Genomic DNA, 26,299 nt, shown 5'->3' with positions numbered 1-26,299 from the left:
CAACAGGAGTGTGTGGATGTGTAGGAATGATGACAAGGACTACAACTGCCACAGCTTACTATAAAGATTTTTAGCAGTGCTTGCATGCCATGCCTGTAACCACACTAATATCAGCAGAATCTAACCTGTTGTACAACCTATAGTGAATTTTTTAATGTTAAATAAATAGGAGTTAAGTCAAAGTTATACAGCAGAATAACTCACCACCACCTTCTCAAGGGCACCTAGGGATGGGCAATAAATGCTGGCTGAGCCAGTAACACCCACATCCCATAAAAGAATTTTAAAGAATGTGACATTTATAACTACCTGTATATAAAATATCTAATATCACAAGATTGAAGTAGATGAAGCAAACCATTCGAGCCATTTTAGTTCGTGCATCTAGAAAAACATCTGCAGGATTTCAGGGACTTTTGCCTGCAATTTGGTTCCTAAAAGTCCATCCAGATGTGTGGATTATTCTCTATAATCAGAGGAACCAGCTGACATCACACAGTTTGAAACAGTGGCTCCTTGTCCTGCTCTCATGGTTTTATTTGAAATCATTTTTCAGAACAACCGTAATGCCATTTATTATCCTATAATTTGATAAGCTTACCCCAGGTTCCTCTTATGCTTGAAAATCCCAAGTCTCAGACTTGGCCTTGCGGCTCATGTCTGCAGTGTCCCAGGGGTGTGAAAGTACCCTTTGTGTCTCTGTGGCACAGTAGCCAAGAGATACAGGAGAAATTATTTGACTAACAAGAATGATGAGTAAGTGGAACAGACTAACAGCGTGGATGGTGGAGGAAGAAACCAAGATGTGATTCAATAGCGATTCCGGCCAACAAATGTGATTACGAGAAATATACCAAGATATTATTACGGACTGGAGGGCTAGATGGATAAATGGTCTTCTGTCTGACAGTGTGAATATAAATGTGCTGACTGGAACACTCGACAGTTTGAACATTATTTGTTTTAAAATGTATCCTACTCTTACAGATTCTCCATTTTTTTACTATTACCAAGTGTTTCATTCACACATCTGATGGTAATCCTGAAACATATCCAGTTTCTATTTGATGCAGTTTTTTTCTGCAGCAAATGAGCCAGTAATAGCTGTAAAAGCAGTGGTAATAAAATGCTTTTTCTGGACTCGAGCAGAAGGTTCTATTTTGAGAGGAGGAAGAAAAGCACTGAAACATTAATGCTATAATTAAATACAATCACTAAATCAGAAAGAAACTTGCAAATATTCTCAGTCTGGTGAGCTTTCTCTCGCAGTTTAATGACATAGTAAGAAACAAGGCTTTGAAATTAGGAATCCAGGAATTGTTCTGTCCACATCTGCTTCCCCAAATGGTAACATAATATTTTTTCAATTGACTCCTCAGCTGTGCATTACTGAAGAGAAGGTATTTAAAACCGTTAGGTCTGTTACCTGTGGTTAAATTCTAATACTAGCATGTTAGATTTTGGATGATTTATAGTTCTGTGGTTTTCCTTTATATTATCTCTACATGTATTTCTGATGCCCGAGCAAACCATCAGGCCATCCTGATAAAGTTATGAGAACACTTAACTTTGCATGCAACACTTGACTCACTTATTTTTGCCAAGAATTTGTTACAAATAATAAATTGACAGAGTTTTCAATTTTTAAAGAAAGTTCCAATTATATTGGAATATAAGAACCTAAGGGCTGAATTTTTGGCTGGGCACAGGAACGGAGGCAGAAGGAACCTGAACATTGCGGCATTTGGCAGCGTGTCGAATTTGTGACACTGTTCCCAGAGCTGGCAATCTTCATTAGAGTGGGAGGTGGGTGAGGAGGGAGCCCTCAGGATTCACCCCCTCTGCCCATCTTCGCCACCCACCTCCCTGGGAACCCCATCCCACCCCACTTGCCTGTCTCCAGGGGATCATTTGTCGATCCTTTGGGTAGGCCCAAGTGAAATACCAGCAGCCCCCCACCACTTCCAGTGGCACAGACTGTACTGCAGTGCTGCCAGTCTCTGATTGGTCATCAGCTCTTGGAGGCGGGATATCCACCCAGCTGCTGCCTTGATTAATTGATGGATGTGATTCCCTGCCTGCACTGTTTTTGCTGAAGCACTATCATTTTGTTTTGAAATGTGGAATATTAGCTAAAAATTCTTGACACAACACATTGTACCATTTTTGAGATTTGGGTCAGGTGGAAGTTCCATTGTTAATTCTTCCTTCCTTCCCCAGCACATTGTGTCCTTTCATATACCCTATGTGCCTTGAGAGGATTCAGTTGACTTTGACAGTAGGTATACTGATCTGGCCATGTGCAGATTTTCTGGTGACCAGGGAATAGGACATACCTGGCACACTATCAACATTCACTCTTGTGCAACGTTCCACCATTGTTTAGAGTGGAATATTGATGCGCTTCAAGCAACAGTGTACATCAGTCATGGGCAATCTGCAGCCCAAGGAAGCAACATTTGGCCCATCTGGGTTCTGAGCACGGCCCACAAGATATTTGGTTGACTGTTGCCCACGTGCAGACTGACACATTCCACTGATTTCTGTCCGTGTAGTTTCTTTCCTCCCAGTGTGATTTAAGTAATACGCAGGTTAAGCAAAGTCAAGTGAAGTGAGGTGCATGCTGATTACTCACAACATTGACTGTGAGAGGCGTGCAATCCTTCTGCATCCAAAGTGTAAATATTTATTTCATTTTTACCATTTGAAGTTGATAGTTCTATTAATATATAAATGAATAAGCATTTTCTATAATTTATGAATTTTTTGGCATCAATTACATGTATTTAATGTTATTCATGGGGTCATGGGTAGTGAACAAGCCTGATTTCAATCTTGTGGTCCACTGAGATGAAGAAGGGCCAATCATGTCGCCCACTCACTACCCTAGGTTGCCCATCACTGGTGTGCGTAGTTTAGACTCAATTTAGCACTATATTCATTTGAAGAACATTATATGCCCTAAGTAGCTTTTGAGAAACACGTTACTTTTTATTTGTTCCTTGAAGATACAAATTGCTTTGAAAAAGCCTTTAGTTAATGGTTCAAGGAATGTTCCACCTCTGATAGATCATGAAACATTTTGCTTTCAACTTTTGCACGAAACATTGGACATTTAATAGACTTTAACACTATTGCAATCTGTGACCTAACATTGCTTATTCACTATCCAGGCAAAAGAGCCAACTCCATTTTGAGTCTTTGATCAGTTCCTGTTCTTCACTGTCAGTTCCTGCTGGCACTTGAGCAACATTCTCTTCTGCCTTGGTTTGAAGTACTACAAGGAAACATGCTCCTTGTGCAATTCTTACAATTGTGGTTTGGCAATCATGGAAGAACATTCACCTCAAAATCATAAGCCATCATCCAGAAAGACTTTCTTTTTTGTTGTTAACAAAGTGCCTGAATGCTGGTGCAGATTTGCATGTATCTAGTACACAGCCATCATCATCACCTCTGGTTGCACCACATAAAAGTGTAATCGGCATCACTCTCCTCTGCCAAAATCAACTACTACTGCAGGACTATTGTGGAGAACAATAACCTCTAGCTGCCAGGCTCATTGATTTCTACGTGTGCAGACAGGGTTTCCACAATACTTCTGGCAAAGTTCGGGCAGTGCAGCGGCAGAATGTCCAAGGAAATCCAGGACCCGATGAGTGTAGGCAGGGGAAAGACATATCTGTTGTGATTCGTGATGAGCCCCACCTATTCAAAGGAATGCAGGCAGCAGACAAACATTGTCCTGCCTGAAAATCCAATCCTAGAATTTAAACCTGCTACCTTTCTGCTCTATATAAATCAATGTCACGCCTATTGGGACATGCAGGAGTTGATGAAATTTGGTCTGTGAAGAATTTAAAGCTCTTAATTTACAAGACATTTTGACATAGTTTGCCAATGTATCAATCAAATTTTAATCCACATTTTCCCTACTTATTTGAAGTTCAACATATTGGCTCTCTGTCAGCTAGTTCAGTCTAGTTAGTAAAATAAGATGAATTATTAATTCAGCTGCACTACTGATGTCTTGTTGACTCATTTTATGTTGACAAATGTAGAAATAACAGCAAGCCTGGAATTTCCTGACATCTGGTGTGTGCATGAAGCCAGAAATTTAACAGCTAATGTCTGTTGCAAATACATTCTGATGTTTTAGTTTAGTGATTATTTTCCACGATTTATCAACACTGTTTATACATGAGTAGCCATTTTCTGCAGCTTCCCCGTCACACCAACTAAATGTAGAATTGTATTGCATGTCCCCGTGAGTCAAGCATTAAAGTGCATTCCTAATTTAGTTCACTTCATGCAATATCAATAAGTTACTGAATGCACAGGACGCAATAAAGACCACTGGTCTCAACAACATCTTGGCTGTAGTGCAGAAGGCTATCCTCCAGAAAAAGCCATGTCTTAAGCCACACAATGTGGAAAATTGCCCAGGTATATCTGTCCAGAAAAAGCACGACAAATGCAAAAGATCCAATATCCATTCTACCAGCCTACTTTCAATGATCCGCAAAATGATGGAAGGCATTATCAACATCAAGTGTCACCTCTATGTCATAACCTGTTCAATAGCGCTTAGTTTGGAGTCCACCAGGAACACTCAACTCCCAAGCTGGCTACAGCCTTGAGCCAAACACGGGTGAAAAGTGTTCAATTCCACAGATGAGATAAGAGTAACTGCCTTTGCTATCAAGACAGCATTTGATCACTTGTGGTACCAAAGAGCCCCAGTAAAACTGAATTCATTGGGAATTGGGAGAAACTTTCCCAACATCTGGATTCATACCTACATAAATGATCCTGGTTGTTGAAGGACAATCACATCATCCCCAAGACTTTGTTGCAGGGGTTCCTCTGTGTGGTGTCTCCCCCCCCCCCCCCCAACCATCTTCTTCAATTACCTTTCCTTGATCTGAAGATCAGAAGCTCTTAGCTGATGATTGTAGTGCTGTATGTCATTTGTAATTGCTTGCATGATGAAGAAGTCCATTGGTCCTTGGATTGCTAATTAGAAAGCAATATGTGTGGCACACAAGTGAAAGATGATGAAAATCTCCAAAAGCAGGAAGTCTAACCACAACTTAATGATGCCTCCTGCTTACAGCAGTGACTACATTTCAAAAGTACTTTGTTACCTGCAAAGCATTTTGAGACACCTGGTTGTCATGAGAAGCTCTGTATAAACACATGTCTTTCTATTTGTTTTGGTTTTCTTAAATGGTATCCAAAATCACCTTGGACCTGAAATTCTCCTGGACTATCACATAAGTGCATGGCTACTAGAATAGGTCAGAGGCTAAATATTCTGTGACAAATGTTGCTACTCCTGTTTGTCCAAATCCACTCCCACCATCTACACGGCACAAATCAGGAGTGTAATGGGATATTCTCCATTTGCCTGGATGGATACAACTGCAACAGCAATCAAGAAACTCAACATCATCCAAGACAATGCAATCCGCTACATTAGAAACCCATTTGCCATTTAATCCATTCCCCCAGACTGACTGTACACCTGAATTTAATGTGTATTATTCACAGGAGCACTACAGCAACTTACCAAGGCTTCATCCTTACCTCAAAAAAAGCCACGACCTCCACAGAAACCTCAATTATGTAGGTTAAAAATTAAAGTGCACCCAAAAGCAAGCGAGGGAGTTGTGATTCGTGATGAGCCCCACCTATTCAAAGGAATGCAGGCAGCAGACAAACATTGTCCTGCCTGCTAATTACAACAATTATGGTGTTCAGCCCATGATGTTAGCCTTCACTTTTTAAAGCCAACCTGAACCTTTTAAACTGGGGGAGGGATGGGGGTGTGGGGGCTTCAGGTTCATTCTAGCTGCTGGAAGTTTTGGAAGACTTTATGAGTAGGGAAAGGAGTGTAAATAGTGCAATAGGCCAAAGAACATACCCCAAGGTTCTGAGATGTAAACTGATGCAAAAAGAGAGAGATCTTCCTCTCTTAGGGGCAAACAAACTCTCCAGAGAGACGTGGCAGTGGCAGCTGTGCCTAGATTCGAGGATGATATCTATTCATGAGGACAGCATTCACAATCCCATCCTGCCAGTATGCATGCTATTGCCTATCAACCAGCCAGCTGCGAACTGCTGCCATCCATGCTGAGGTGGTGCAGTCTGAAGCTAGACCTTCTTGGCCCATAGTCTACCCCACTGAAGGACAGCTGCCTTCCACTAGCCATGCTGCAGCCACTGGGGTCAGCACTCCAATGGAGCACCAGGAAAGGCACATGCAAGACAGACACCAAGGGAATGCACAAAGGTGATTAGTTCATTAGATATTTTTGTGGATAAAGTTGGTTTGGAATGGTTGTATTGTGGTAGCTTTTGTTTCATCATTGTGGCCAAGAGGACAGAGTGAAGGTCCATAATAGAAGGATGGCAACATATGAGATGTTGTTAGATGGGGGTTTGGGGTTGCTTTCACAGGGACCATAGTCAAATGAGGCAATCACAGTAGGAATGGCGATGTTCTAGCTGTCTCCTCCCTTCCTCCTCCTTTGCTCTTTCCTCTCCTGAGCTGTCCACGGTATCCCAGGTGGCAAGGGCTGTGACCAGGTTGTGGAGGATAGTGCAAATCATCAGTAATTGGGACATAGACTGCAGTGAATAATCCAGGCATCTTATAAAGAAGTCCAGCCAGTGATTCAGCACCCCAACAGCGTATTCTATTGTATTTTATATGGCAGATTAGCCCTCATTATACACATGCTGGCTATGTGTGGTTGGATTGCAGAGTGGAGTCATGACCAAGTTTAAAGCCGGTAGCCCCATCAAAGATCATCGGTTTGACACGGTGGCTGAAAGATGGCGAGGACAGCAACCCCTGCAGAATGAAAGCATTATGACAGTTGCCAGGACAGCGGGCAATGACCAGCACGATATGCTGAGCGTGGACAATCACCAAGAGTACATCCTGCGCTTATTACCTTTCAGAGTTGTGGTACATCTCAGTATTTTTTTAAATCGTTCATGGGATGTGGACGTTGCAGGCTGGCCAGCATTTATTGCCCATCCCTAGTTGCCCATGTTCAGAGGGCATTTAAGAATCAGCCACATTGCTGTGGGTCTGGAATCACATGCAGGCCAGACCGGGTAAGGACAACAGATTTCCTTCCCCGAAGGACATTAGTGAACAGATGATTTTTACAACAATCGACAATGGTTTCATGGTCATCATTAGACTTTTAATTCCAGATTTTTATTGAATTCAAATTTCACCATCTGCCATCATGAGATTCGAACTTGGGTCATCAGAGCATTGCCCATGGTCTCTGGATTACTAGTCCAGTGACAATACCACTACGCCACTACCTCCCCTAGATGCAGCACCTCCAAAGCCATGTGCATGCATTTGATATCCTGCAGCTTGGGGAAACCCACTATTCTGGAAAAGTTATGTTCACGCTCCACCAGAATCTGTTCATTCAGAGAGAACAGAATGAACTCTCCTCTCCTCTCAGAGAGCATCTATTACCTCTCTGATACCACAGTGAACTGGGAGATGTTTTGCCTGCCTCAGCCTGGAAAGTTCCTGATGCAAAGAAATTCAAGGCAAGGATCATTTTCACAGCTGCTGGTAGCATTGTACTTGTCCTGCTCTGTGGCTACAGGTTGGTCTGCAAGAGATAGCAAAGTTCTGCACACTCCTCCTCCATAAAGTGTCAATAACACACACACTGCTGCTGGCTAAGGTGGCGGGGAGTGAAATGCTCCCAGAAAACCCTAAGTGGATTAGGCCATCTATTGAGAGCCCTTCCCCGTCCCCACTCTGCGAGCAGCTTTGCTGCCTATGCTCCATCGCCGCCTCATGCTGTAGACCCAGGGGTGACGGGGAGAAATGTGGCTTAACTAGAATCCTTGCTGTCACAACCAAGGTCTCCTCCACACAAAGCACCACTCACTGCAGATTTCATCATTTGGGCAATGATCAGAAACATTCCTTCATGCAGAGCATAGACTACTTCCCATACAGGAGTCACGATGCTTTTATTTGAAGGCAGTTGTCTGTGCCGGTCTATTGAATGCCAAAGCAACTTGGAAGGATGTGTTCTTCACTCACCAAAGTTACCAACTTAAACCTTAATGGAACCTTTGCACTAGCCACTGAATAAGGCTGAGAGAATATGGCCCATGCAGCTACCATGTCAATATAGAGCCATGAAGCAATGTGTTATCTATGTCAATATGCCAGGGAATGCTTAGCAGTGTTGCTTCACTAATCATTGTAAAAAAAATGCAAGCCTTTTCCATTGTCAGAAGCACAATAGAGCAAGCAATACCACCATTCCGGACCCCACCATAGTATCCAGGATCTGGTGAAGACTGCCTCATTTGTATAAGATGGATGGACGCCTGCACTATATTGGGTACATCTGTGCATCTGCCAAAGGAAGAGGGTAAGGAAAGTGTTATCAGATATATGTTAATGACAGATGGAGCATAACTGGCATGCCACTGCCGGAAAGTACTGCAGCTAGAATTAGAAACATTTTTTTAAGTCAGAGAACTGGTAAGGAAAACTCCATAGTACATTTGCAGGTCTTATAAATTACCTTCTCGGATTCCAATGGGCTCCACAACTGCTTCTTAGTTGACCTTTCGACCAGGTTAATCACAGCATCAAACTGAACAGACCTTAAGGTCAAGGAATTTCCCAGTGCAACACATCCAGGACCCAATTGATTATCCATTGCTCTGACTATGCCAAAATTGTGCACAGAAATTTAGGATCTGCTTCACTAGTTTCATACATTGTCAATGATATTTTCATTATTAGAGGAAAAAGTTAATCTACAAGCAGCCTATGGATTTTTATTTCAACACTATCTCTTTTAAATCAGAACCATCAGTCAGGTACCCTTCTGCAGTGAATGGTTTTATGGTTTTATATCATACAGGAAATTTGGGGAGTTTGGATTAAAAACCAACTCTAGTCATGGGTACTTCCAATCCACTGGTGGATTTTTTTTTTCACATTCAATTCTCTGGCACATATAAGTTTTTCAGCTTCAGTACATTGAAGGCAGGCAAATGAAAACAAGTCTAATAGTCCATGATCAACTAGCTGCATTCAAAAGAGAATGGCATTAATATTTTGAGTTCTAGGGTCTCTTTATTATGTGTATAAAGAGATTGAATACAATATTTTATGCCAAATGAATGAAACTAAATGCAACCTTTTGAAAAGATTTGGCTGTAAGCTTCCTCCATTGTGCATGTGAAGCCAGAATAATATGCTTGAGGAAATGTGAGCATACTTGTTAATAACAGTTACCAGTGCCAAGTCTTTGTGAATGGTAATATTCTACCTTTCTTGTGGCATGTCGTAAAATTACTGGTTCTTTCCACTAAACAGCAGCAAATTAATTAAAAACATCAACCTTACCTAAAGGCAAAGGGCATCACAGTTCGTATTGTCATAGTGAGAGATGATGAACAATATATCCTTACACATTTGTAATGCCAAAATACTTTGGATTACTGCGCCCCACCTCCATCAGACACTCAAACTAAAATTGTAGGTCATGCACGTATCAAACTACACTTCATAACCAGCACTTACAGATCTTGTAGGCGTTAAAATTATGCAGTCATCTTTATTCTGTTTTGTCAAATATTGAGTACAGTGGATAATTATAGTTTGGTTCTGGATTGAAATAATATAATTCCCAGCAAGTTACTAATTAAGAACTGCAAGCAGTGGTGAGAAAATTCCTCTAGCATCTCTAACATTGTACTTGTTTAGCCTGACACTGTTTAAGGTGATTTAAGAATAGAACTGGTTATTCCTTTTGAGATTAGCATTTTGTAGCACCCTGGAATTTACATACCTTTCCTCTTTTGCCAGTTATCTATCTCTGGTCATTGTTTTGTTCTTTTCATTTCATACTTGGTCATTTTTATCTGATAAGGTCAGTTGTCTAAATATTATTTTGTTCATTCTGTCCCCTATCATTGTTTTAAACATTGTACTGTATGCCATATCATTACTTTCTTATTACTTCATGTCAGCTAACCATTGAGTGACATGAATGGGAATATCTTTTTCAAAATATTGTTTGTGATTATTCGGTACCTATTACATTTTTATTTAGCTTCTGAAATCAGCACATCTTGTGGGCAAATGTCATTTTCAATGAAAAACTGCAGCAATCCATTCACACAATATTCACATGTATCTGTGTGGACTGTTCACCTTGTTCCGTTCATATGTGAATTGCAAATTAGGCGAGTACCTGGATGTACTAGTTTCTGGATTTGCTTCCTCTCCATTCCCTACAGCCTTTGTAATGGAGTCTCTACCCATCTCAGACAAGACTATTCACACAAACTGTATAAGACCCCAGGCAGGATTTCCCTACGTTAGGAATTCCCATTTACCAAGCCTACTGGAAGGTAGGAGGCATGATCAGGAGGCTGTATTCCCAACTGAGAAGGGGTGTACCAGCTGCTGAATGGCCGTTACATGCATACCTTTCAGGTACAGGCAGAGAATCTGCCTGAACCCCCAAAAATGTGGAAGTAAACTCTGCTCCATACTAGGCTGTGTGGGAGCTCACTTCCACGATCAGACTGGGTGGGTCTGGGTCTCGATTTACAGTTTTCTCCTTCCAACGTCCTCCAATTGTGGAATTTGAGCCCCCATGATACTATTAGAGCTATGTTTCCACCAAATATGCTATATTTTCCTCTGTGAAGACACCTTGCCTCTCAAATGTGATTACGCCCCTCCTTACCAAAGAACAGTGATGGTGATCTATAATGGGGCCTGGGGTTAATCAGCATGTGTCCTGGTGCCTTATTTTTAATATGCAGAAAAAACATTTATGATCTCCAATCTATTTTAGAATAAAGTTTTGAAAAAATGGAAAGATTTTGCTGATCACCCCTAAAAGTGTTTACACTTATCACAAAGCAGATAGGGAATCACCGTGGTTCTTGAATAAATTGACCAGAAATCCCAATTGAATGCTAATACAAATTTGCTGAGCGACCAAAGGAAAATCATGTAGCTTTCTGCAATTTCTGATCTTACGCCCCACTAGATAATTTGTGTTACCAGGGTAAATTGATAGATTTATTGACGAAAGGTTTTGATAAAGTAGAAAGGGAAACATGTTTTCTGCTGAAGTTTGATAGCCAGAGGACACAGATTTTAAATGGTTGGCAAAAGAATAAGGGTGGAGATGAAGAACAATATTTGTATGCACTGAACTGTAATGATCTGGAATGCACTGCCTGAATAAGTAGTGAAGGCAGATTCAATAGTAACTTTCAACAAGGAATTGGCTATATACTTAAAAAAGAAACACTTGCAGAGCTATGGGAAAAGGGCAGGAAAGGGGGATGAATTGGATCGATCTTTCAGGGAGCCTGCCCAAGGTTGATTATCTAAATGACCTCCTTCAGTGCAATATGATTCTAAGATTTACAAAAACATCTCCACTAAATTGCAGTGACAATCACTATTTTAATCCAGCATAGAAAGTGAGTTAAAAGTCTCCTCCATTAGTTCACAATTTACAGTCAGTTTAGTGATTTTAATTTGCCAGCAAGGGAGATGCCCCACCAGTAGAATCATTTTGTAAAATTGTTCCTTTAGGCCAACCTAACAAAAGTGCTAGAGGCATAATCCATTGATTTATATTGTCCTTATGTTGCTGCTGACTAGCATTACAGTTTATTACTCAAAAAAGGCATATCAGAAAGATGGCTGGTATATAAAGTGGGAAAAGTGATACAGTAACAGGTGCTCATATATACTTGAACTGAAGCATAATGTTGGAGCAATGTAAAGGGAGGTTTACTCTGCATCTTTAATTAATGTATACGTTCATTGCTGACATAGGTTGCCTAAAATGGGGGAAAAAGATCAGTTCCTCAGCTTGGTGAGAACAGAAAGCTTCAAAAAAAAAGTCAATATGAAAGCATGGAGGGATCAATTTTGCAAGTCTTGTGAGCAGTGCAAGGGTTTGTAGAACTTGTCCTGTAAGCTTCTTTAAAGGAAAATAATAAAAGTGGTGCCAAAATACCATTTACGTATTTATGCATCCTGGTATGCAAGTGTGCAGCATCCAGAATTCACCTCATTCTAAATTCCTGATCCTATTTAGGGCCTATAGGGGAAGACTAGAGGCAAAGTTAACATCAGCAGAATTCCCTATCAAGGAGTCTGGAAGTTGGCCAGGTGCCTATCATTTAAGCCAAGAAATGGCAAGTGGTGCAAATGGTGAGTAATAAGGGATAAATCACAGGGAGTACAGGCAAAAAAGTCAAGGTTGGCAGAAAGCTTCAAAGAATTAGATTCAAATATGCTGAATTTTCATACCAACTTACATGGAATGTTAAACTTAAAACATAGAGAAACAGTGAAGAAGCTATGTAGGTCATTTTGCTCCCTGTTGGTTGTACTGGTCTTTAGCCTAATGTATTTGAACTCCACTGTACAGTTTCTAACTAACAATCATTCCACACACTCATGGCTGATTTTCTGATGTGAGTGGCTGAAAAAGTATATGGCAAACTAAATTATGATCCGAGCAGGGCATATTGGAAGTTGGTACATTTATGACCTGCCAAGGATTTATACTTTGTTTCCAAAGTTCATTGAGCACCACTGCCTTTTAGAAATCTTTGATTTTTTTTTTTAAAGAGTACTCTGAAAAGAAATATTCAAACACCCTGTTTCTTAAGCATAAATATCTTAACACAAAAAGAATCAATTTTCATTCATTTGAGTGTAGTTGTTCAAAACAGTAATAACAGTAGTTGGAAATAGCAGCCGATATAAAGTTTACACTGCAGTTAAACAATTTACAACTGGTCATTCAAACAACTAGCTTTTCCTCATATCACTGATTTCCAAATGTTATTAATCTTACTTATCCAGTTTTCTGCATCCTGTTTATTTGTTAAGACGCATTGCACATGTTAGAAATGATTTTCCTTTCTTTTCCTGAAGCTTCTGATTCAGGGAGCTGAATTATGCAGCGCGTCATGATCCCCACCACCCCAGCTAAAACGTCAGGCGAAAACCCATGCAGGGGAAGAATAGCTGCCTCGCAGTTGCTTAATAACCAACTAGTAGGCTGGAGGTGGAATTTCTGCCCCTCAGAAACAAGAAATCCCGTCCCCTGTGAGCTGCAGGGGCCCAGCAGCCCTCGATGTACTGGTAGTACCAGCAGGAGTGGTGGCCACTGCCAGTGCTGCATTCAGACACTGACCAGGCAAACTGCGATCAATCGGAAGTATAAAAGTATTTGCGGATCAGCAAGACGTGGTGGGGGAGTGTTTGAGAGGCCAAGGGGGAGAGCAACCTAGTGGGGTGGTTACACATTGGGTCCCTATCTACCATCAGCTTGTACAGCGAAACCTGCTGGGCTGGCCACTTGGCATGGGCCTCTCCTGCCACTCTCCTGCCAGAGGCAGGAGAGGCCCTTGGGTGACATTAATTTCTGACTTGAGTATCTCAATTGGCCCATTGACAGCCTGGTGTAGGCGGGTAAGTGGTGGGCAGAGTGCCTGTGGATGAATATGTGCCCCCGCCCACCACCTTCAAACGATGGGGTGCATTCAGTTGAGCCCATGGGAGGAAATGCAGACAAGTTATACAAGTTAACGCAGACCCAATAAAAACAACAATTGGGAATCTGGGCACAAATATACAAATATCCAGATTCATGGTCAGCACCATTATTCAGTCTCATCCTGACCTGCATTCTGACCTCCACATTCTCTCCTGCTTGTATACTCTAATAATTTTTTATATACATTTTACAAATCTTTCTTTCAGAACTGAAATAAATTCTTTGAATAAAATTTGCCTTCAACTGGAGTTTGTCTTTCAGAGGAGTTACCTTCTGCTTGCCTTCCCAGTATCATCTCTTATGCTGCAGAACCTGAGAGTGATGTAACAAGAACAAATTACTCTTTTTATTCATTCATGGGATGTAGGTGTTGCCAGCAAGACCGGTATTTTTTTGCCTATTTCCTATGGCGAGAGCCACCTTCTTGGACTACTACAGACTTTGTGATGTAGGAACAACAGCGGTATTGGGGAGGGTGTTCCAGGATTTTGGTCAAGTGACAAGAACAGTAATATAGCAGCAAGTCCAGATGCTGTGTGGTTTGGAGAAGAACTTGATTGTGGAATTCCTCTGTGCTTGCTGCCCTTGTTCCTCTAGAACTTAGAGCTCGCTGGTTGGAAGGTGCTATCAAAAAAGCCTGCGAGTTGCTGTTATGCATTTTGTAGATGGTGCACTCTGCAGTCTTGGTGTGCTGTTGGTGCAGGGAGTAAATATTTAAGGTGGTGGATGAAGTGTAGGTCAAATGGGTTGCTTTTTCCAGAAGTGTTGAGTGTTGTTAGAACCATATGCACCCAGGCAAGTGGAGAAAATTCCATCACACTCCTGACTCGTGCCTTGTAGATGGTGAAGACAGAAAGTGAGATGATCACCACAGATTTTGCAACTTCTGATCTGCTCTTGTGGTCACTCTATTTTTATGGTTGGTCCATAGAATCCTACAGTGCAGAAAGAGGCCATTCGGCCCATCAAGTCTGCACCAACCACAATCCCACCCAGGCCCTATCCACATATCCCTACATATTTACCCAATAACCCCTCTAACCTATGCATCGCGGGACACTAAGGGAAATTTAGAATGGCCAATCAACCTGGCCCACATATCTTTGGACTGTGGGAGGAAACCCACGCAGACACGGGGAGAATGTGCAAACAGACAGTGACCCAAGCCGGGATTCGAACCCAGGTCCCTGGAGCTGTGAAGCAGCAGTGCTAACCACTGTGCTACCGTGCCGCCCAGTTAAGTTTTTATAGTTAATGGTGGGCCCCAGAATATTGGTGATGGGGGATTCAGTGATGATAATGCCATTTCATGTCAAGGGGAGATGGTTACATTCTCTCTTGTTGGAGATGGTCATTGACTAGCACTTGTGTGGTGCGAACATTACTAGCCATTTAATAGTCTAGGTCAAATGTTGTCCAGGCCTGCTGCACATGAGTATAGACTGATTCCTAATCTAGTGAGTTGTGAATGAAATCTGAATACTGAATCATCAGAGAATATTCCCTCTTTGGACCTTTATAGTGGAAGATCATTAATGAGGCAGCTTGTTGAGTAGACGCTGTATTGTAGCTGTTATGCATATTACAGGCAGGAGAGTGAGGCTAACTACTGTTTTCCTCTCATCAACTGTCCACAAGTAGAAAGCATTTTGAATTATTTTTAATGTAGACTGTGATGTGTTTTCTCAAACCCTTAGTTGTGTGATCCAATTTCCAAATGCAGCAAATTTGAATTATGATTAACTCAGAAGGTCAGTTTGTTTCAGATTCAAAGATAGATGGAAGAGTGTTTGCAAATTCCCACTCCGCTCCACGCACTATAGTTTTACAACTATGGATGGCAACAGTATAAGAGCCACATAAATGAATATCAGTTCACCTGATTTCCAGAGTCTGAGAAGTCAAAGTCTAGAGGGTATTGCCGCTTTGGCTGAGTTCAGTCCCAATGAGTTTCTGGTTGGAGACAGCAACATGAAAATCCTTTAAATGAATGGTGATGCGACACAATGGGCTTTCTGTGATTAGATTACTTGGCAGGCATTGAGGCGAGACTTTTAAAATCAGGCAGACTTCGTGGAGTTGGGAGTTGGTAACCTTGCTCAGCCAAGATGCTGGACCTTTGCAGTTGATGTTAAAACAGCAGTCTGCCTGTGAAGCTAAAGATGTAATGCTAAAACTGTCCAAAAGGCCAGAGGCTTGGGTCATGTGACATGGCCCAGTAATGGTTAATTGCAACTTAATAATCAGTTCTGTTCTTCTGGCCAGAATTTCATGTTTCCTCCAATGATTTCCTTTTGAAATGAACCTGGACAGTTCCAGGTGTGAGAGTTAATGGCTCTGCAGGCATAACAAGTTTTGATTTTTACCTTTTGTGACAGGGAGCCAGTTTGTCTGCACATCCTCTGCTTTTGTTGATTACAAAAGATCTATACATTGGGTGTGAGATTCCACAGGCTGAGAGGGGATTTATTTTGTTCTTGTAACTCCTGGCGGTAGCTCCCAGAACAAAGGGCCTGACCTATGATCATGTGACCTGTAGCAGCCATCTTTCATGGTTCAGCAGCAACTCCATTTTTTAAATGGCAAAAAAATAAAGTTTTGTATTTCTTTTCATGTCATATAGGTCCAACATGGAACAGTTTGACTAGGAGGGCAGCTAGTTCTAGAGTAAAACTCGTCAACCTGACAGCCAGTTATTGGAGCCCTAAACCTTTACTATATCCAAGTTGAAATTCTGAGACTCGCTGTCTCAGAAAAATAAAACTTTTTCACAAATGTTGCACCTTGGTGTAATGGAGGAATTCATCATTTTGGATCCACATATAGGAGTAGATCTATTTGGTGCAGGGGGTGCTTCATTCGGGACCAGCAATTGGTGATCACAGGACAACTTTGGGAGGGGAATTCGAAGTATGAGTCAGAGTCTTCCTCATCCTCTTAGTCTGGAGATGAAAATGGTTGTGATCTGTTTTTGAGCAGCCTTCGGCCGTTCCTTTGAAAACTAGTTAGAACTAAGAAGTTCTGTAGCATCACACCACACACACAGGATACAGCACAAATGATAGAACAAAGATTGTTTATTAAAAGTGCTCAAGTGCCTGGACCAGGCAAATGTTTGGCTGTTCATCTACCTTGATGGTGATCATCAGAATATTAGCATAAAGAGAGTGGTAAATGGCCCATTTATACCTGGTAGTCACAGTTAAATCATCCCATTTATTTAACTCCTCAACTGAAGGGTCAGTTACATTTATGACAAACCTTTTATGTCCTTCTGTAGTTTGATGTGATTGATTCCATTTACCACAGAATTGGCACAGTGCAAAAACCTAGTACTGAAATGAAAACAAATTTGAGAGGCGAGGGGAGGGGGGCTATTGGTCTGTTGATGAAGCCTAGGATATAAAATAATTTGTCTATCATAAAGAGAAATCTCCCTGAATTTTTCCTTCGCATTATTAACAAATATAGAGACATCAAGCTGCAAATCTTCAGTTTGTAATGGAATCAGAGACACGTACTTTTGGATGCTAAGTGAGAAATGTATCTCTAATTTGTGTAAGTGGCAATTTACAACTATCAAATAAAATTAACCTGGCTAACTGCAATTTGTAATATATTTTGTCACTCAGTCACTGAATTATTGATTTAAATCAACTATTTGTGTGCACATTTGTGCCAGATCCTCTAATTTAAAACAAAATTGTGTTTTAACAGTAAATGTCATTTTAACTAATAATTTGTTTCTCTTTATTTCAGTGCCCTTTTCCGTGGCAATTCAGATATCGATCAATTAGGAAAGATTTTTGAGTAAGTTATCAGACTTTTACTTTAAATTTGTGTGGAGGTTGAGGATTAAAATAATGCAATTCTGAGAAAAAGTTCTGGACTGCAATACCTTTTGGTCAAAATGCATTAGACTGACTTGAATGCATTTCTTTAATATGTACTCATGTAAACAAAATCATACTGTGAAGGTGTCTCTAGGATTAACATCGTGACCATCAGCTTCCTTAAAGATTTGCAAGTTTGACAGCTACAGCCAAGCTACAAAGTGCCTTTTCCTTTCTTATGGTATTATTCTTTCTCTAGGCTGGGTTGGGAGTGCAGAGTTGAGACATTTCCTGACTCCGCAAACCCGACACACGAGAAAGTGGCCAGGAGGGTTGGAATTTTTGTTCTGGGGTGGCAGGCGACCCTGGAATGGTTGCGGAGGCAACTGGGTGGAAGGGGTCTTTGGTGCACCAGCACTGCATCAAAGTTATTCAAAAACATAAAACAGCCCTCACCCCTGAATGCCGCGCCCCCCCCCCCCCCCCCCCCACCCCCAACACACACACACTCCCATGCCCTGTCTATGTCAAGTCAGGCCACCTCCCATCTCCATGGTCCATCAGGTCTCCCCCCCCCCCCCCCCCCCCACCCCTGCAAACCTATGACCCTTTGCCCACCCACTTCATAGCCTTTATGTCAATTTGGTGTCATTCCATGCTCCGCATCCATCACCCTTTGCCCTTACTGCCCTTACACCTATTGAGCCAACTCATCCAGTTTCCAGCAGGCACAGACCTCAGAACCCATGTTGAAATTAAATAAGTTCCAAGTGTCTATTGCAGATTTATTTTTTTTACGTAAAAATACTTGCATAAAACCCATTTATTATTCTGACACACCTTCTCTTCAACTATATTATCCCTTATAACAACAAACATTTCAGTCAGTTGCATAATCCCTTATAAAAACAAGCATTAGAATTCATTGTCCCACTTCAAAGACTGCATAACCAGTTGCAGCTGTCAATCAAACTGTGAAATGCAGGCACCCTAATGAGATTATGGACCGTTGTGAAATCAGTCAGTTAGCACTAATGCAGTAATGGTAATCCTAAGGATTATGTAAACTGACAGAGTAAAGTATCAAGCAATCATTTTTAAACACTCAACACAGTTTTTTCAAAGACCTAAAGGGCAGGAGTTTTAAATTTCTCAACAGTTTGACTGTCTTGACACTTTTGACAATTGTTTTTGACAGTTCCAATGAGCTTCACAGTTCCACTAAATTTATGTACTTTCAATGCACATTTTTACCTACCTGTTGCAATCCCAAATGACATCTGGCTTCCCCCAAAGGTGTCCCGAGGGCATATCCAAATGGATATCTTACCTCTCCAAAAGGGTCCCCTGGCTATCCAAGGATGTACTATGTTCAGACTTGCTCCAACCAGGTCTAATCTATACTCATTGGATTTCAGGCACCTCTGAAAGCAAAATCACATGAGTGAAGGCAGCTGCTGATATATCTGGACAGCTGCCTTCGCAAAATATGGATGCACATATCTTGACCCGGACCCATTCCCACCCCCATGAAAATGGCAGGAGCCATGTTAGGGGGTGGGACCTCTGATTTTTGGCCACCTATGCTGCTTTTCCTATGATGGAGAGGATTTCTGTTGTGAAAATCCATGTTGTACATTTTCTTAAACTCCTTATGCCAACAGATCAAATGATGGAGCAGAAACTGGTCACAAGCATGTTTGTTATGTCCTTCTTTCTGGTAAAATGTCTAATTTCTCATTGATGTTTATTCATAAGAACCAAGACTATCAATTAAGACCACTAGGATTAAAAGATGAATCTTATAAAATTGTGCTCCAAGGGCACTGCTTGTGACACATACTGGAAATGTGTGCATACGCACTTCTCATGATTTTCTGTGAAGGAAGAAAAGTAATTGAGAACATGAATCTGAATTTCCAAATTGTGCTCTCAGCTGGGAGCTCAAGTTCAAAAGAATGGTTTTTGAGCATCATGAATCCAGATCCCTGATTTTCTCTCCCACTGATTTTCCTTTGTTAAATCTTTGTTGTGAGTGATCACAACTCACTCACAAGTCCTACGGAGTGCAAAAACTTTTAACGTCTGTGATTTGCTTGTACACAACTTTGAAAGGTATTTGAGCTGTAAATCCGATTTTATGTTCAAATTAAAAGAATGTTCACGTGGTTTAGTGTAGCTGAATTTAAAAAAGGAAGGACTGTTGTGAGCTTTGTCAAAGATCAGCTTACTATTAAGACGGAAATAAATCCTGAATCAATGTGGTCATTCCAAAATAAATAGACTCTCAGTTTTTTTGCTTACGCTCTGTCCAGGTGGGTAAGCACATTCATTCATTTCAGGACATACCAAATTAGCCAGGTTGAGTGGTCCAGAGGCTTTGCTGTTGTTGTAGGGTTCCCGTGCATCCAGAGTGCCATCAATTGCACCCATGTAGCCATCAAGGGGCCTGCTGGGTGCATTTGTCAGTAGGAGGGGATATCATTCCATGAATGTTCAAGATGTGGATATGCTGGCGTTGGACTGAGGTGGGCACAGTAGGAAGTCTCACAATGCTAGGTTAAAGTCCAACAAGTTTATTTGATATTACGAACTTTTAGAGCGCTCCTCCTTCACCCGGTGAAGGAGCAGCACTCCGAAAGCTCGTGATACCAAATAAACCTGTTGGACTTTAACCCCGTGTTGTGAGACTTCTTACTATGAATGTTCAAATCATGCATGGTCACAAGACCCAGCTTCTGCAGATTTGTGCAAAGTACCCTGGAGGCTCCCACGATACCTAATGTACCATTCACAAATACCAAAACTGTTTGCAGCTCCAGCTTGCCTTGAGGGATGGTTGCTGGGAGACGAGGGCTATTCTTTGAAAAGGTGGTTCATGAGGCCACTCAGACACGCGAGGACAGAGTTAGGAGAAATATACTATCAACTCCACAAGGATGGTGGTGGAGAGGACAATGGGTCTGCTTAAACTGAGGTTCCAATGCCTGGGCCACTCCAGGGCATCCCACAATATCCATTGTAGTGACTTTCGTTTAGCATCATTTTGTGTGGTGCTCCATAGAATCTTGTTCTTGCAAGGGGGAATCACTGCACCAGGAAAACACTGAGGCAGATACACTCACCTCAGAGGAGGAATCCAATGATGACTCGTAGAAACTAGGACTGGGAGTAGGCCCTTCGAGCCTCCTCCGCTATTCAATATGATCATGACTGATCCTTGATCTCAATGCCATATTCCCTTTTTTCTCCATACTCCTTGATGCCATTAAAATCTTTAAAAAATCCATCTTTATCTACCTCTTTCTTATATATAAGCATATATATACACATCCAGTCTATTTTACCAGCAGTGCCCTAAGAGCACAATTTATAAGATTCACTACCACTAAGTAGTTGAGACCAAAATGTTGTGTGATTTCAAGAAGAAATTAGATATAGCTCTTGGGACTAAAGGTATCAAAGGATATGGGGGGGAAGGAGGGAGAATCAGGATATTGAATTTGATGATCAGCCATCATCAAAATGAATGGCGGAGAAGGTTCGAAGGGCCTTGCTCCTTCTCCTATTTTCTATGTTTCCATAAGTTTGAGCCATACGTTTCAGCAAAATGTAATTATATTCAAAACAAAGTGGCTGAAAAACACATTCCATTAGCTTTTCAGATTTTGAGGAACATCTTTCAGCAACGCAGATTATTTAGAAACACTGAATTTTGGTAGTACTTTAATACAGTAGCGTCACATTAATTCAAACAATGGATTTAAATAACGGGCAAGAAATCAACGTGCAGTGGGGAACTAAAGTGCTTGCATCAGATAGGTCGTGCCTCACAAACCTTATTGAGTTCTTTGAGAAGGTGACCAAAGAGGTGGATGAGGGTAAAGCAGTTGATGTAGTGTATATGGATTTCAGTAAAGCGTTTGATAAGGTTCCCCATGGTAGGCTATTGCAGAAAATACGGAGGCATGGGATTGAGGGTGATTTTGCGGTTTGGATCAGAAATTGGCTAGCTGTAAGAAGACGGAGGGTGGTGGTTGATGGGAAATGTTCATCCTGGAGTTCAGTTACTAGTGGTGTACCGCAAGGATCTGTTTTGAGGCCACTGCTGTTTGTCATTTTTATAAATGACCTGGATGAGGGTGCAGAAGGCTGGGTTAGTAAATTTGCGGATGACACTAAAGTCGGTGGAGTTGTGGACAGTACGGAAGGATGTTGCAGGTTACAGAGGGACATAGATAAGCTGCAGAGCTGGGCTGAGAGGTGGCAAATGGAGTTTAATGCAGAAAAGTGTGAGGTGATTCACTTTGGAAGGAGTAACAAGAATACAGAGTACTGGGCTAATGGTAAGATACTTGGTAGTGTGGATGAGCAGAGAGATCTCGGTGTCCATGTGCATAGATCCCTGAAAGTTGGCACCCAGGTTGATAGGGTTGTTAAGAAGGTGTACAGTGTGTTAGCTTTTATTGGTAGAGGGATTGAGTTTCGGAGCCATGATGTCATGTTGCAGCTGTACAAAACTCTGGTGCAGCCGCACTTGGAGTATTGCGTACAGTTCTGGTCGCCACATTATAAGAAGGATGTGGAAGCATTGGAAAGGGTGCAGAGGAGATTTACCAGGATGTTGCCTGGTATGGTGGGAAGGTCTTATGAGGAAAGGCTGAGTGACTTGAGGCTGTTTTCGTTAGAGCGAAGAAGGTTAAGAGGTGACTTAATAGAGGCATACAAGATGATCAGAGGATTAGATAGGGTGGACAGTGAGAGCCTTTTTCCTTGGATGGTGATGGCTAGCACGAGGGGACATAGCTTTAAATTGAGGGGTGATAGATATAGGACAGATGTCAGAGGTAGGTTCTTTACTCAGAGAGTAGTAAGGGCGTGGAATGCCCTGCCTGCAACAGTAGTGGACGCGTCAACATTAAGGGCATTTAAAGGGTCATTGGATAAACATATGGATGATATTGGAATAGTGTAGGGTAGATGGGCTTTAGCTTGGTTTCACAGGTCGGCGCAACATTGAGGGCCGAAGGGCCTGTACTGCGCTGTAATGTTCTATGTTCTATATATACACACACACAGACTTTCAACTTCTGGTGAATTTTAAGGGCTAAGAATAATTTGTATGAGTTAAATTGAGAAGGATAATTATGTTTAGAAAGTAGTTAACAAGCAAAATTGCATCTCCCCTGTTTCACAGAACTCTAGATCACCACCATGGTACAATACTGTGATGGGAAGCCCAAGCACATGTAAAGATGAGGAGCCAGACATGAGGAAACTCAGGGAGGCCTTGATTCAGCTAGACTGCCAAGGCTTGCCTTCCATCTGAGCCAAGGGCACTGTCTCCTTCTCAAACATCTCACACAAAAGCTTGCCAGGAGCCATGGAGCGGCACGGTAGTGCAGTGGGGCGGTGCAGTGGTGCAGTTGTTAGCACTGCTGCCTCACAGCTCCAGGGACCTGGGTTCGATTCCTGGCTTGGGTCACTGTCTGTATGGAGTTAGCACATTCTCTCCGTGTCTATGTGGGTTTCCTCCAGGTGCTCCGGTTTCCTACCACACCCCAAAGATGTGCGGGTTAGGTGGATTGGCCATGCTAAATTGCCCCTTAGTGTCCCAGGATGTGTAGGTTAGAGGGATTAGCCAAGTAAATGTGTGGGATTGTGGGGAGAGGGCCTGGGGTGGGATTATTGTTGGTGCAGACTCGATGGGCTGAATAGCCTCCTTCTGCACTGTAGGGATTCTATGATTCTATGAACCCAATGTTGCATCCCTGCTTCTGTTGTACCAACTGCATTAATGAGGCAAAAGCTTATTGAATACATGAGATACTCTGGGCTTTGAGCAAAGCAGTCATTTGGCTTGATGACATTTAAGAAATGAAACAAATAACTGACATGCTTTACAATATTGACTAGTGAGAGCTGCACAAGATGATACTTAAAAAATCAAAAGGCATCTGTGCAAACCCATTGCTGTGCTCACTGTGCCTTAAGCTTATGTTTGCAGATGCTACATCTTGCTGCCCCCACCTCGCTGATGGCGGCATTGGAGACAGCTTGCTGACAGTGATGACTTGTTGGCTCCAATGACCTTGGTGGTCATCCTCTGGCTAGTGGGGTCTGAGCAGGCTCCACCTAAGAGGATGCACTCAGCGACATGGCAGGGCACTCCTCAGTCATCACAGATTCTGAGGATGGCACAGTCACTGGCCGAGGGGCGAAGGGGCTGCCATCTTCGTCTGGGGTGACTTGAGAGGGGCTCACAGAGCCAGTGTAAGGATATGTCTGAACCTCCCTGCTCACCTTTGATTTACAGGCACCCTAGCAGAGAGACTAGGTGCCACATCCATCTCTCACACTGGCAGTGACCCCCTGAGGTCATTGCCTATGTGAGGGCTTACAGGTCCGAATCTAGGAATCCCTGATTCTGCTCAGCTTCCTCTCCATGGGAGTTCACTCTCCCAGTGGATGAGGCTGTGCACCCACAGCTCAGACTCATCACAGTGCTCATGCTCCAGTTAGAATCCTCCATGACAGAGACCATGGCTTGTAGACCCTCGGGGACATTCATCAGATCTCCCTATGCATCCCACTGGACATCCAGCACCTGCCGCCTGATGAACAATGCCAGAGGCCCATCATCTCCCACGGACTCAGCATCTTGGGTACTCTGTCATCTGCACCCGCTCCAGCGTTAATAGAGGATCCAGGCTGATTTAGGATCTTGGCTCATTGAGAGAGGAAAACAGTACTATTACTCATCACACAGTCAATGTCTATGATAAACGGCCAGGTGCGAGTGGCTTAGTGATTGGTGTATCATGGGGCATTGTTTCTCAGAAGTCCTTATGAGGGATAAGATGACCCTACATTGAGCTCTTGACATGTCATAACATTCAAGGTTACGGACCAAGTGCTGGTAAATGATTTGCTTTATTATTGTCACGTGTATTAGTATACAGTGAAAATTATTGTTTCTTGTGCATATACAGACAAAGCATACCATTCATAGAGAGGGAAACGAGAGAGTGCAGAATGTAGTCTTACAGTCATAGCTAGGGTGTAGAGAAAAATCAACTTAATACGAGGTAGGTCCATTCAAAAGTCTGATAGCAGCAGGGAAGAAGCTGTTCTTGAGTCAGTTGGTACGTGACCTCAGACTTTTGTATCTTTTTCCCAACGGAAGGAGGCGGAAGAGAGAATGAAATCCATGCAGACACGGGGAGAACGTGCAGACTCCGCACAGACAGTGACCCAAGCTGGGAATCAAGCATGGGTCACCGCCACTGTGAGGTAGCAGTGCTAACCACTGTGCCACCCGACACCCTAGTGCATCCTAAGCAACTAAAGGAGATGGGATAGGACCAGGCAATGGGAGATATAGGTGGGAGGTCCGGTGTTTCTCACATGTTGTTGCAGACTTAGTGGGCTGAATGGCCTCTTCTACACTATATGATTCTATCATTCTATAACATTTTTTTCACTCTCCGCCTGTTCTGTTTCTGCCCACTGGACTCTTACCTTCCTCAGACTCCAGCCTCTGCCTGACATGAGGACCTTTCTCCTCACTCGCATTCCAGCTCAAGGGTTCCTAGCTTGGTGAAAACTGCCAGGTTGTCCACCACCAGTGGCAGAACGCTCAGTATTGTTGTGACTGTTTCTCCTATAAGTGCAAAGCTCCATTCAGTACTCAGCCCTCCAGCTCCAACACCGTACCATGCTGTCCCCCAGGAACACCTTTTCACACCTGACCCTTGGATGGATTCAGGACTTCCAATCTTCTCTCCCAGCCTTCATTTGCACGAACAGAGGTGTGTTCTGAGACTCTGATTCCTATACCTAAGAGTGCTACTAAGGACTGGCACCCTTCCACATTTCTCCACACTGGACATACTAACTCAGTACTCATCCTTGCCAAGCTCAGAAAATCATTGAACCTGTTATGGCACTGTATCCATGTGCAGAGGTAGACCAAGTCATGTCTGCAGACCTCAGCTCCCACCTCTGCCCAGCCTTCTTCGTGAGTGGGGTGACCTCCTCTCGCTATCCTACAGGATCAATATATTCTGCCTGGCACTCACCGTCTCCATAAGTGTGCAGAGGCAGTCAACTGAGAAATGGAAGGGGGGTACTTGATGCCCACCTGAGGTGCCCTCCCACCTGGAATGTCTGCTGGGTGCTGCTACCATGATGCAAACCTCACTCTGCCTCCTCAGACATCCACAGCTGTTTCCAGCAGCTACTTTTAGACACCTCACCTGGTTGCAGTTGGACCCAGTGCCCACCACGCTCCCATCCCTGCCAGCCTCACCCTTTCTGGACGTATTTCATGCTGAACAGGCTTTGATTGGCCAGCCAGCATAATACTATGATCTTTCCAGGATCTTGGGTGGAACCAAAAAACGTGGCCACTTCTGGTCCTGCCCACCATGTGCATACATTGCGCATAAAGTTCTTGCCATAAAGTCTGAACTCCACCAAGTTTCAGTGGCATTATTGAATGGCATTTCCTGCATGTGTTTTCTGGGATGCACAACAGTGTTCATGAGTTCCCACATAATACAGGATATGCATGAGATGGACCCTCATGACATGGTTGTTAACAATAGCTAACAGCAAAACTCTAACCACTAAAAGTGCCAACCCATAAACTAAATACTTAAACTAACACTGGCCATAGATGCATATCCTGAATATATCTATGATTCTTCAAATTTCACCATTTTTGTGACTACTTCAGATGTTCTGCCTGTGGTCATTTGTATATGCTCACTGTCTCCCCTTGACTGTTCTTCCTCAATTTCTTCTCTGATAGAGGTAAAGAGTTAGAGTGGAAAGTAAGGT

General features: G+C 42.5%; 1 protein-coding gene across 4 annotated transcripts in view; it reads left to right on the top strand.

Annotated features, from left to right (window-relative positions):
- cdk6 (cyclin dependent kinase 6) overlaps positions 1-26,299 on the top strand; it is a 265,424-nt gene that overhangs the window by 225,535 nt on the left and 13,590 nt on the right. For all 4 annotated transcript variants that reach the window (XM_078239057.1, XM_078239065.1, XM_078239048.1 and 1 more), the window contains exon 6: positions 17,382-17,432. In XM_078239057.1, the coding sequence (XP_078095183.1) occupies positions 17,382-17,432 (51 nt within the window). The remainder of the gene's footprint in view (positions 1-17,381; positions 17,433-26,299) is intronic.

The sequence above is a fragment of the Mustelus asterias genome, chromosome 2, assembly GCF_964213995.1.
Source record: "Mustelus asterias chromosome 2, sMusAst1.hap1.1, whole genome shotgun sequence".
NCBI classification, from domain to species: Eukaryota; Metazoa; Chordata; class Chondrichthyes; order Carcharhiniformes; family Triakidae; genus Mustelus; species Mustelus asterias.
This window is presented reverse-complemented; position numbering and strand designations above follow the sequence as displayed.